The sequence below is a fragment of the Denticeps clupeoides genome, chromosome 16, assembly GCF_900700375.1.
Source record: "Denticeps clupeoides chromosome 16, fDenClu1.1, whole genome shotgun sequence".
Classification (NCBI taxonomy): Eukaryota; Metazoa; Chordata; class Actinopteri; order Clupeiformes; family Denticipitidae; genus Denticeps; species Denticeps clupeoides.
This window is the reverse complement of record NC_041722.1, coordinates 13,510,919-13,523,912: the sequence shown is the minus strand read 5'-3', so window position 1 is coordinate 13,523,912 and position 12,994 is coordinate 13,510,919. Positions and strand designations below refer to the sequence as shown.

Genomic DNA, 12,994 nt, shown 5'->3' with positions numbered 1-12,994 from the left:
TGACAGTATTTGTTCATTAATAATTTTTTTCCTGTTCTTTCAAAAATCTCAAGTGTTTGAACCACTTTGCATGAAAGTTTGAAAAAAAAAATGCCTCACATTTGCTTTTTTCTTTAGTACAAGACCTTGACCACTTGGCAAAATACATATGAATGGAATCCAGATTAAGGACTGTTTTTTAAATCTCAACAAACACAAAAATGCTTAAACAGTAGTGATACAGGAATAGAATTAAAACTGGAGTGTTTTAAGACAGCTGGGTTGGGTCATGCAGGGTACAACAACTTTGGATGTACCTTGGATGCTGTGTTGCTTATTAAGTATGTAATATTAAATAATGGTAAATCTACAATTCTTTGCCCCAAAGTATTTCTCAAAGTTATTAGACAGATGGTTTTGTTTTAACACAGTGGTTTTCTTGCGCTACTCAGTCAGCATATATTGCAGGATGTCAGAAAAGCTTGAACACGTCACATATCAGATAAACCCCCTTTTTTCGTAATTCAAATCTTACTTTTATACAGAAATTTGTTTATTTGAAGATAATGGTGATGTGTTTCATTGCTGTTATAAAATATAAATGAGAGCATTAAATTATTCAAATAAAAACTTAAAAAAAAAATGACATGACACCACTTTTTCATTTAAATTTTGAGAGAAAAAAAATCCACCATTCATGGAAATGGATGCTTTGTTTTGTTGTTCTGCTAAGACGTCTGTTCTTTTGCTTACTGGGTACCTAATGACTGCTGGCTAGCTTCCTATGTATGATGCCTAAAACATTATTGTAACACCATAAAAGAGAAATGTCCATTATGACTGTAATGCCTGGCCCCGTCCACGCTGCACCCCGAGCACCTCACTTACACACATGATCAGTACTTCACCGGAGTACTGATCAGAGGACACGCCCCTTTCTTTCACAACACCTGCACACACACTGATCACCTGTCCATATAGCCAGGTGCCACCTGAAAGGAGGTGTCCGAACTTCATCTGAATAGTTGTTGAAAATGTTACAGCGTTTGAGTTTGGTTTGAATAAATTCTGTGAACGACATCCTGCAATTGGGTCCTTCATTTCCGCTCCTCCCCTGGCTGTCCCTTACTGTTATTTGGTGTGGTGCACAAAAAAGGTAATACAGTAACTGGGTCATAATATACAAATCCTTTTCTCGTTTAAAGCAATAAGCCAATATAAATGAAGCAACACGCTAACTCAACTAAATACTAAAATTTTCATATAAATTAGTATACAGTACAGGCCAAAAGTTTGGACACACCTTCTCATTTAATGTGTTTTCTTTATTTTCATGACCATTTACGTTGGTAGATTCTCACTGAAGGCATCAAAACTATGAATGAACACATGTGGAGTTATGTACTTAACAAAAAAAGATGTTTTATATTCTAGCTTCTTCAAAATAGCCGCCCTTTGCTCTGATTACTGCTTTGCACACTCTTGGCATTCTCTCGATGAGCTTCAAGAGGTCGTCACCTGAAATGGTTTCCAACAGTCTTGAAGGAGTTCCCAGAGGTGTTTAGCACTTGTTGGCCCCTTTGCCTTCACTCTGCGGTCCAGCTCACCCCAAACCATCTCGATTGGGTTCAGGTCCGTTGACTGTGGAGGTCAGGTCTCCAATTTTTGTTAAGTACATAACTCCACATGTGTTCATTCATAGTTTTGATGCCTTCAGTGAGAATCTACCAATATAAATGGTCAGGAAAATAAAGAAAACACATTGAATGAGAAGGTGTGTCCAAACTTTTGGCCTGTACTGTACAATAATTATAATTGTTTTCCAGTTTTTTGAGTCTAGCAGGGTGAATTCATGTTTCTGGAATAATGACTGAAATTCAGTCTTCATTCAGCTGTCTTAAGGCTCCTCACTGTGTGTCTGCAAAACTGGACTGAAAAGTCCCAGATTAGCTATGGCAGAAGGTAAGTAGCTAGGAACATTCCCTATCACAGGAACCAGAACTGCTTAACATGAACGAGGACCTTCAAGTATTTATTAACAGTTCTGATTTAACAAGGCAAATCATGATACCACTGAAAAGAAGCAGCATTGTGCTGTCAGCTAACACGATAAAATCACTGAAAATTACAGCACAAATAAAAAAAGCAAAATGTTACCTAGTATATTAAACATAACAATAAAAAGCGAGGAACGTTTTATCCCTCGTATAATACACAGTGGCTTTCCATACATTCAAGTTATCTTAAGAGTGGCCACTTTTGTAATTCATATAATGTACCTGTTATGAACTACAGCATTTCAGCTACAATACTTCAATTTACAGTATGTATATATAGAAAAGTCATTGCACAAACCCAATAAAACTTTCATTGTTTTTTAAAAAGATAAATCCTTGTCCATCACATTCTGTTGGTTCTTCAAAAAAATAACTCTCATCAAAAATGCTCATGATAATATTAAAATAAAAATATCCTACACGCCCTATAAAGTAATTCATTTGCTGTTGTAATGCAATATCGAGTCAAAAAACATGAAACTAAAAAGTTAAGATCTTATTGTAACCTTGACTATAAAAGAAGTGTTCGTAATCTCTAAACCACCATACATGATGGATTGTCTAAGGTAAATACACGTCAATAAGATACAGTGAGCAGTAAAATAAAAAGAGTATTTATACTCCTGGGCTTCATGTCATAGGTAAGACTGGTTGATATCCTCCTTTAATACTAATACAGCCTCAAGACTTCATAGTGCAAATGGGCACGACAATGACCAGAATAACAGTGCAGGCGGCCGCCGCAATGAGGGCCCCGATCTTACACGCCTTGGCCCTCCTGAACTCGGCCTCTTTGCGTTTCAGCAGCGAATCGTACCCCGGCGTGTAGATGTCCTCCATCCAGTACTCCAGGTTGTTTGGATTTAGGGACTCTTGTGTCTGGGAAGAAGAAGCAAAGTAAGGACCGTAAAAGGCAAAGAGAAAAGATGCATTCTGGTCACTGGTGTGGCCAACTGTGGGACATGAGGGGGCAGGAAGATGAATAGAACTTGTCTGGCTCTCCAAAAAAAAAAAAAGAGAAAAAAGCTAAGGGAAATTACTGAAGCAACACATTCTATGGGGAAGAATTTTTCAGCGAGAGTATATACAGTACTTGACATTCACTTAGGTCTGGAGCGGGGGACAGACACAGGGAGAAATTAACGGAGGGAGAACAAAAGAACTGGAGGGATAATCGGTGAGGTGTAGACACCTACGTTTGGATGGTTCCCATTGCGACTGTCTTTTGTTACTCCCAGAGCAGGAGGTGACCTGGCTCGGGCTGGCATGACGGTCCCTGGACGCTCACGGCCAACACAGCAAGTGCCGATCTGACAACTGTTTTCACGCTGGTGCTATCGTCTAAACCCGCCATCTTGAAAATGCAATCGATCTTTACTGTAAGCCATGTCCTTGTGAACGCCTCTCTGCCACAAGACACTACCAATCATTGGTAGTCACAACGGCGAACCGCTACTCAGCCTAAATTTATTACCTCTGCAGGAATTTTTTTCGGTATCGGTCTAAAATCCACTTCTCATGGGGGAAGGGTCACTCTATTGATCGGCCATGCCAGGGCGTCTTTGAACTGAATTCTGTACGCATTCGCATTTGCCCTTGCGTAAGGGCGGCGAACAGCCCCGAAGCATTTAATTAATACGACTTTAATGTGAAGCCGTCAGAAGCGGCACTAATGGGCTTGGGGCGCGATGTTTAAAAATGCATCATGGATAATGAAGTATTATTATTACGTAGTAGTGCGGATTTGAAAAAAAAGGGGGTTCGAATCAACAGAATAGTGTTTGGGTCGCGGACTTGATTTCAGCTTCTGGTCAATCACGTGTTACCGCAGCGTCTTAATGAATTTTACTTTGCAACAGATACTTTGCATCAGGGGTGATGTTTTCCTGTCATGCCTGAAAGGAGCGTAACAGCCTTTTCATGGCTGGAAACGTGAACTGTGCGGATGTTGGTGAGAAGCTCCCTGCTATGATTAGAGTAATTTACGTGTCTGGCACAGCGGTGGAACAAAGGTCAGTGGTATTCTTCCTCCCTTAGAGGAGAGGGAAAAAAATCCATCGCTCATTGTACGGTAATGAGACATCATTATCTTTGGAGAGTGCGTAAAGTGTGTTTCAGATTGGGTGGGACTGCGTCCACTATTAGGCACACACAAAAATTTCAGCTTCAGCCGTATTTTGTAATGTTGTGTTCCTACCGCGCAGCGCATTGTAATGGATCTGCAGAAAATGATTATTGTACCAGCATACTTTAATAAGCAAGAAAGACAGTCCATCTTCCAAGCAGATTCACAAACTTGTAACAAACCGTCCCAAGAAGCATTTCCATTTTATGGGCTTTATTCAGTGGCCTGGTTCCATCCACTGACCCTTTTCTGCTGGGGATTTTGCAATAGACATCAAAGAACTGTCTGTATATCTGGGTCTTGTCTTCTGAAAGCTGGAGGACCGTTCTGTGTGCTAATTAAAGGCTAATTACGAAAACGGGCACCGTTTCTTGATCTGGTGCTGAGCACAGCACTACAAACTAAGCATGGGGCTTGAGTGTAAGTTTAAGGTCAAAGTAAAGAAAGAAAAATACTTTTTAATGTCTGCGCCTGTGATGTGTTCGAACGAGGAAGTGGTGATTGAGAATCATCCTGCTACTATTTAAATAAGCATAATTAAAAGTCATGTTCTGGGTGACAGCAGTGATTGGGTATATTATTTTTCTTCTTCAAAATACAGATAACTACCAAGCAGTTCTTTCTTGTGGTATTTATTAAAGCATAAATCCTGAAGATACCTAAACCTACACTAGCAAACAAGCCCCATCCCTCGTGTGGTCATCATAAGCATTCAGGAACTATGTGTAATGCATCTCTGCATGTTCTCTGCAGAACATTCGAAATATAAATTTGTATCCGTGCAAGAACAATTTGCCATTTCGGGTCGTGTTCCATTAGCCTCACGCCTGATTAAATGAACACAGCGATCTAATGGACTGAAGAGTTAGGAATGCACCAGTGCCTCCCCGGGTGTGGTGATCCAAAAGCGCAGCTCAAAAGGTACGTGTGCATATGTAACTCGCACTCCCTGCAGAAATCCTGACAGACCTCTGTTCCTTAATGACTGACACATCGTCTCTCGTGGGAGAACCCTGGTAAATAGGGCTGCCATCAACCTACAGCCTTGAGTGAGCCAATGCAGCTGATTCAACCCAGATTTTCTCATCCCCTGTTTACACAGTGACTCAAGGCACAGTCCTCGAATAAAGAAGAAAAAAGAGTAGATGAATGTGATTGAATATGCAAACCCTAACATTCTAAATGAAAAGGAACATTGTTTTTGCTCTGATTAAGTGTTCTTGAGGCAAATAAAGGCTTAAAAGCATTGCTCATTTCAGCAACCGCAGAACAAAGGCGCAGTCAAACTGGAGAAAGGAGTCTCAGACTTCGAAATAAAACAACGTGTTCAGCCATTAATGGGTGATGATGAATAACATCATAAAATATTTAACATTACTACCATTCCACCATGCCAAGCACAGCCTGAGGCACTTTTAATGAGGATGTAGATTTGCAATATTCCGATCAGCAAAAGGTGCAATAACATATAAGAATGGCTCTATAGGTGGTCTTAAAACAGAAAACACAGCGGACTGGGCTGACTTTCACCTGCAGGTCCAGGGTTGCCAGCTTGCCCTTCTCCCCTGAGTTGCGCTTGTACTCCTCGATGGTCCAGGAAGGCTGGACGCGCTTCCCGTCAGAGCGGTCGGTCAGCCTCAGGTCCGTGTACAGCGGGCTGCCCTTCACGTGGGACTTGACGGAGGGTGGGAAGTGGTGGGGGCTGAACACCTGCTCTACCAGGTACGAGTCCTTGGGAGGTTTGGACGAACGGTGGGCTGAAGGGATTTCATACTGCCGATCTGCCTGCAGGGGTCAAAAGTGCATATCATGCCGTTTGATCGAATAACCTATCTGCTCTTTTTTCAAAATAATGTGGTAACAGATCCAGTGCCTGGGCCATTCCTTAATCCATAAACACATCCACGTCATGACAGTTCAATCTACAAATACATATGAATTACAAATTTACTTCAAATAAAATACATTTGAGCTTTTGCCTTTAAACTCACTTCACACAGCATGGTTACCATAAACTTGACTCGTACATAAAACAGAAATACTGCAAGTAGAAAAGTCTTTTCCAAGACTATAAACAGTTTCATGGCTGCATAGCTTTGGAAATATTACAATAATATCCATTTACTTCAATATATTAAAAAGTTAAATTAGATTGTGGCAAATACATTAGTGTTGTGTCTATATCTAATTATACTTTTTTGTTAAAATGTAAATGTGTCCCTGCATTTCTTTCAAATTCGTTCACTGTAAAGCACTTTTATATTACTTGAAGAATGTATCTAAATCTAAGTCATTTCCATTTGAATTCAACTATAGCAGTTCAATTCAGATCTCAGAAAGGATGATCAAGCAAAGAGACATTTGGTCTGGTCAGCGAATCCTTCCATTAATTTAATAATTACAGATGTCTAATTCCGTTCTTGAAAGCTTTAATAATGGCTAATAGAGCATGAATCCATAGAATTGACCCTCTGTGAATTGAATTGTGCATTTCTGATGTCGAAGTATCCATGGAAAGGGGATCAACTGGTAAAAAATTCATTTCTAACAGTGACCCTTACTTGTTTCTACTTTGATTTATTAGTTTTGCTTTTTCTTTTCCTGTGTAAAGAAATACAAAACATAGTTAACTCACAGAGGGTCTAAATTATTCTTTAACAATACTGAGGTCATTGCAATTAAAGAATAATATTAATGAGCATCATTGCAATAGACATGCACATGGAGTACACAACAAACCACCAATGCAACCATGTCAGGTGTTTTACTTAAATAATAAAATGATTATTTTGTTTATGCTTTATAATAGTCGTCTAAGTCACTATGTTCATTAACTCTAGATACACTAATAACATGGAGTATCTTAATAAGCCCGTTGTGGACATTTTAGGACTTGTAATGCAGACCATAAAACTGCAGAAAAGTAGTCCTGGCTGCATGCTGCCCCGCATGGTGAACACGATGAAATTTCCCGCTGGGCAGTCGCAATTCACCCCTCTCTGCTTAAATTTTGTGTAAGGTCACGACTGTGTGTAGTGGCCGAAGGTGAAAATGAAAAAGCAGCATGCCTGCGCGATATGGGTGAAAAGCCAGCGTGCCAAGAGGAGCACAAAGCTCCTCGACCTGCAACTCTAGCCGAGCCATGCCTTTTCCTTCACAAGCCTGAGCTGTCCGTCAGGCATCATTTACTGACTCAATCAGTGGCTTCTGAAATACAGCGTTCTGCGGCGCCCAATTGATTTTATTGATTACTTTGCCGGGGAGACGCTGCCCCCAGTTTGGGAGCTTACCAGACCCTCAGCGGGGGCTTACGCCACTAGAGGCCTTAATGATTTTTTTCTAACCCTTTTGCCAGATTCTTTCAAAAGAAACCTCTGGGTGTAATAAAACGTTGTCCTTGAGTTAAACGCTGGTACAGTGGCGCACAGTCCTTTATCCTTGACTGCATATTTCAGCGAGGAGATGGGGAGCAGAACGGATGCACTTGAATTTGTATAAAGGGATGTTGCACTGGGTATTGCTACTTCATTTTGAAATAAATTTAAAAAAAAGCTGACGCCAGTCAAGCCCATCTCTCCGTTTCTATAGTTACGCAGGCGCTGCAGCCGGCGCAGTCTTGGTTGTTGTTTGAGCGACAGTCGTCGTAACGTTTATCTGGCACGGGCAGAATGCCGCTGGGAGAGCCGAGCATGAGGTGACAGCATCCTAATGTCCTCACACCTCACACAGGTCCGAAACGCCACGGCCCTACTGCCTCGCTCACAGTCTCCAGCAAAATAAAAGAACGTGGGGGCTTTCGCTGGACCTCCACAGCCATCTGCACCGCTCCTCTGACCTTCATCTCCGCGGGCTGTTGGCTGTCTAATACACGACAGAGATGCTGCATCGTGCAGCTTCCAAATTGCCCCTGCATATTGCAGCCACTGTGATGATCCATATGTTTTACCTCCGGCTGGATCAGTAAAGCCCAGCGCGACCGGGCAGGCTATTAATATGTTCCTCCTGTTTAGTATTTCCAGTATAGCGGGGGAAATTAAAATCTATTCTCAGCCTCTTGACATTCAGCGGAACTTCTGGCTGTGTGGATGCCGGGGTGTGATTCAGTTCCCCCAGGTGACTTTAAAGCTCGATCAGGAACCTGGCTGCACCCCTCCGCCTGGACAACCGCCACCACATAAACGGGAACAGGGCTGGGGAACAGGAAAAATGCTTCCCAACAACCGAGCATCCAACTGCCTTCTCCTAACATGTCGCACCGGCGGTGATTGAATTTGATTGTGTAATAGCACAACTGAGGGAGTGGAACCCTTCCCAACAACCGTAGCTATTCTCCTATCAGAGAAAGGAATCTTAAAGAGAGTGTGGCCGGGAGGCAAAAACAGACAAAGAACCAATGCCTTTCGTTCGTAATAGACTGCCCAAGTGCACCGTTAACCGATAAACAGCTTTCACCGGACTGCGAGAGGAACTGGCACCCACAAAATCACAGCATCCAGCCTGCTGCATAGTCCTGGCATTTCCGCCACTTTTTCACATGGGAATTGTGTTTAATAGTGTTGTCGGATGTGGGGAATCTTCCTATCGTGCACCTAATTTAATGACGAGAGTGGAGGGTGAGAGGTCGAGAATAATTGCCAGTGACCCAAAATTCCAAACGAGGACCGACGGATACAAAGGTAACGGCTGAAATCCAATGTTGACCGCATGAAAAGATGTCCTCTTTCAAGTTTTGGAAATATACAGTGTACATTATATGCATTTATTAGGCTGGGACGTATCAGCGTTTCAGCGCTTGATTGCTCACCTCTTTGGGTTTTCTATGCCTGTCTTTGTCCTTTCCATCTTCCCCTGGGTGACTCGAGTAAGAGACAGTCCTCCAGTCTCGGGGGGAATTGGTGATGCTGGCCACTTTGGACTCGGTGGCGCTGTTCTCCTCGTTCAGCGACCGCGATGACCTGCGCGTGAACAGGCTCTTCTTCAGCGCCCTCACTCTCAGACTGTCAGTGCCGTTGGCATCGGAGCAGCACCACTCGTTGCTGCCGTCGAGCTTTGCGTTGTGCCCAGTGGTGTGGCACTGGAAGATGTTTGGTGACAGACTGCCGTCGGTTTGGACTTGGTCTGACGTTCCAGACTCGCTCTGCTTGCCGCATGGGTCCGGCTCTTGGATCTTCTCGTCCAGCCTGTTCAGCTTGGTCAGCACCTGGGAGATTTCTCCACGGACGCCAGACAGCGATTCGAGCTTCTTCTCAATCTCCCCAATCCTGAGCACTAGTTTGCAAACGCTGGCCTTAAGTTCATCGTCCGAGTTCTCCAGCGAATGGAAAAGACGGTCCAGCTTTAGGCCCGCCTTGCTGAGTTTCACCGTGTTGTGTTCAGGCGAGCTGTCACCATCTGACTTTGTCACCTGAGAGAGAGAGCCGTTGCTGTTGTAACACGACGACTGAATGACGCCGAGAGAACCGCACACGCTCATGTCGTCCAAAAAGCGGAAGATGTCACTTATGTCATCGCTGATGATCTCCGAGTCCTCGTCCGAGTGCTTGAACGTGTGCCTGTCACCATACTTAACATGTCCAGAGTAGTCTTTCAGCTTCCTCTTTTCTGACTGGTCGGTTTGAGTCCCCACACTGTCAACGTTTACTGCTGGAAAAGATGCACAGTTCATGCTTTTGTCCTTGAACCTCTTGCCACCATCTCGCTTCTCCAAGCTTGGGCTACAAGCCATGGAGGAGGTGTCTTTTGTTTTAGGTCCATTGGATTTCTTTGGAAATCCTGAAGGGGAGGCTGTAGCCTTCTCTTTGGCACACTGATAATGCTTGTCGTTGCCTGTGCAGCCTACATTGTGGCGGTGATTGTCCTTCGTTGCCTTGCCATTCATGAAAGGTCTGTCAAGTTCCGGGCCCTCCTCTGCATTCAGACTCAAACTCTTCACGGCCCATGGCATCGGTTTTCCTGGCTTCCCAGCAGTCCTTTTGTTGCTCACGCACTCTGTAACCATAGTGGGACCGAAATAGGTGGATGCCTGCAGGTCGTCCAGGCTTTCGTGCTTCACCTTCTTCTTCTCCTGCACTGGAGAGCTGACAGGTTCATAGTAGGGGTTGCTGTATGGCAGCTCGAAGCTGTGGTTGAAAAAAGTAGCCGGTTTGTGCAGCTCCCTCCTGTAGTAATCCCCACGGACTTTGGGGGTGGACTTGGACTCTGTGGTTATCACACGGGGAGAAAACGCCACGAAGTTGTGGAAATCCTCTTTGAAGATGTTCCTCTTTTGGATGCAGGAGTGCACAGTGAACGGCTCAGCGTTGGACAAGAATACTTCCTTCATCCCTGAATTCATATGCAAAGAGTCCTGGTCTGTAGTCGACTCGCTATCTATATCCATGGGAAAGTAAGTGCTCTGCATCTCGCAAGGAGGAGGAGTACTGGCGGAGTACTGCGGAAGGTGCTGGAGCTTATCTAGCGAGGCTGCTCTACATTTCAAGTCCTTGTTGACTCCCAGTAGAAAATTAGGGTCAGAGGTTTGTATGAACTGCTGACAGTTACTGCAGTCGGATTTGGGGCAAGGCGCGTTCCGGGCAATTGGATGGCCCCTGACGTCTAGGAAGTCATATGGCCTGTCGCAGTCAGCATACTTGTACACCTCTGTGTCTGAACGGCACGACTCAAATGACTGGTTTTTGTGGAATTTTGGCCGGTGTCCCATTGGCAGCTTGTCTTTGGCGATTCCGCCGTTCATCTGAATGAGATTGAACATGGTGACAATGTCGGCGGCCACCATCAGTTTTTTGGACTGCTGGTCCTCCACGGAGCACCTCATCTTGTCTTTGAATAAGGTGGCGGGGAAACTGGGGTCCAGGCAGGCTGTGTAGAAGAGCAAACTCCGCAGCTTGGCCAGATGGACCAGGTCGAATCTGGCACACAGAGATTTACAGAGGTCCTGATACGACACCGTGCTATACTTGGTGTCCAGCTCCTCCAAGATCCTCACCAGAAAAAGCGAGTACTCGGGCATTGCATCCATAGCTGATCTGCTCGAGCCCTTATCTCAAAAGAAAAACGATGCCCTGGAGGGAGAAGACGTGGGATTAGAGACTTCAAATATTCAGCCCCCGAGACGCAGTTTGCATGGCTTCGGCATCTCCCAGTGCACAAGAATTAATGCAAGTTTTATTTTTATTGCAAATTACATTTTGGTTAGACCTCTAAAACGATGCTCACTGCACTGAGACCCTGCTGCGATAGAGATGGCAGTGATTAAGAAAATATAGGATGCACAGAGGAAAAAAAAAAACAAGAAAAGGAGAGATACCGTTACACACAATCGGAGTGTCTTAAAAAAAAAAAACTGCATGCACACGACAGAGGACGGAGAGACTAACCCGATGCACGGTCCCATTCGGCATTGCACCGCAAACTACGGGAAGGCAACGCCAAAGTTAACGCACAGGTTCCTCGCCGAAGCGCGTTCGCGACGCATTCCGTCCCTCCTCGGCGATTTATTAATATTATTATTATTATTATAATAATGATTATTATTTGGATGAAGTGCTCCCTGGCGGTGCTCTCCTGACTCACGGCCGCCCCGGATCTCCGCGCTCCGCCGTCTGAAGCGCGTGAGCCGCCGCCGGCTTTGTTTCCGCCCGAGAGTGACGTAACGGCACGTTAACGCCGAGCGCAGGGACGGACGCGGGAGGACGCAGGACGCCGTCCCCACGCGTCTCGCCCTCACCCTGCGTTCAACCCACGGAGAGGGGAGGGGCCACAAGTTTGCAAAAATATGCGCACCCGTTATTTCCTATTCCAAACCAAGTGAACGAGTGTCGAGTTTGTGGGGACAGTTTTAGTCTGTTTATTATAATCCTGCAGCACGTTTACGAACCAAGTGTCATTTTTCCTCCCAAATAGGGTGCGAAGGTTCCACGTCCTTCCACTTTTCATTATGACTTACTGTCTGCTGACTGTGAGATGTTTGTGGAGGAGACGCTAAAAATTCGAAATCCGGATCATCAAAGGACCGGATTTATTTCTCGTGATCCAGAGTTTATTTAAGGGGTCCTTAAATTTTGGGTGGCAAATAAACCAGAAGACCCAGGTTCAAATCCAACTTACTACCATTGTGTCCCTGAGCAAGACACTTAACCCCAAGTGTCTTCAGGGAGGGGACTGTCCCTGTAAGTACTGATTGTAAGGCGCTCTTTTAAACGCATCTGATACATGCGGTAAAATGTGAATGTAAATTTTGGTGCAGGGCTGACAGACACAACACGACTCTAAATAAGATGAAGTTGTGACATTTCAAACAGAACAAAGGAATGGAAATCCTTTAAAATCTAAAAATCTGAACACGAAAACGACTATAGCAGTGGAATACATCATTTTAATTAAATACTCAATCTCTCGATTCACTGTACAATAGAGGATGTTACAGCAATAACTGTGTTATTATAAGAGAGGATCTCTCTTATTAATTAACCGTTAATCCACAGAAAGGAGAACTGAATCAGAAAGACCAATTCTGTGGCGAAAGGGAAGCGGCACCGCACGTGATGATGAGCAGGTAAACGTAAACCCAGTGCCCAGTCCACAACAGCCACACGATCGCTCATGGCTCAGAAAGTCTCGGGTAAATCCAGCGCTTCGCTTGGGTGGAATATAATCACAGGGGCGAGGCGTGGACCGCCCTTGAATTCAGATGAACGCAAACAAAACCGAACCGGCGGCAGCCCTCAGCGCCGGCGGCCCTGCATTTATTCCACATATTTAATGTAGGAGCAGCTGTCTGCGGCGCCGTCTGCGGTCGCGTTAAGGGGCTACAAAGTGAACGCTGTCGTCGGGG

At 44.4% G+C, this 12,994-nt stretch overlaps 1 protein-coding gene across 1 annotated transcript; it reads right to left on the bottom strand.

Moving 5' to 3' along the window:
- Positions 1-1,721: 1,721 nt before the first annotated feature.
- On the bottom strand, positions 1,722-11,788 carry minar1 (membrane integral NOTCH2 associated receptor 1). Its single transcript, XM_028955663.1, has 4 exons — positions 11,538-11,788; positions 8,966-11,222; positions 5,692-5,946; positions 1,722-2,915 (listed from the first exon to the last, which is right to left on the bottom strand). The coding sequence occupies exons 2-4, from the start codon at positions 11,177-11,179 to the stop codon at positions 2,718-2,720; spliced, it is 2,667 nt and encodes an 888-aa protein (XP_028811496.1). The 5' UTR covers positions 11,180-11,222; positions 11,538-11,788; the 3' UTR covers positions 1,722-2,717.
- Between the last annotated feature and the right edge of the window lie 1,206 nt (positions 11,789-12,994).

Coding starts and splice junctions, on each gene's coding strand:
- minar1 (XM_028955663.1), bottom strand. CDS start 11,179: ATGGATGCAATGCCCGAGTACTCGCTTTTTCTGGTGAGGATCTTGGAG. Junction 5,947..8,965: donor GGCATAGAAAACCCAAAGAG/GTGAGCAATCAA, acceptor TGACCCCTGCAG/GCAGATCGGCAGTATGAAAT. Junction 2,916..5,691: donor TGGCAACCCTGGACCTGCAG/GTGAAAGTCAGC, acceptor TCTTCTTCCCAG/ACACAAGAGTCCCTAAATCC.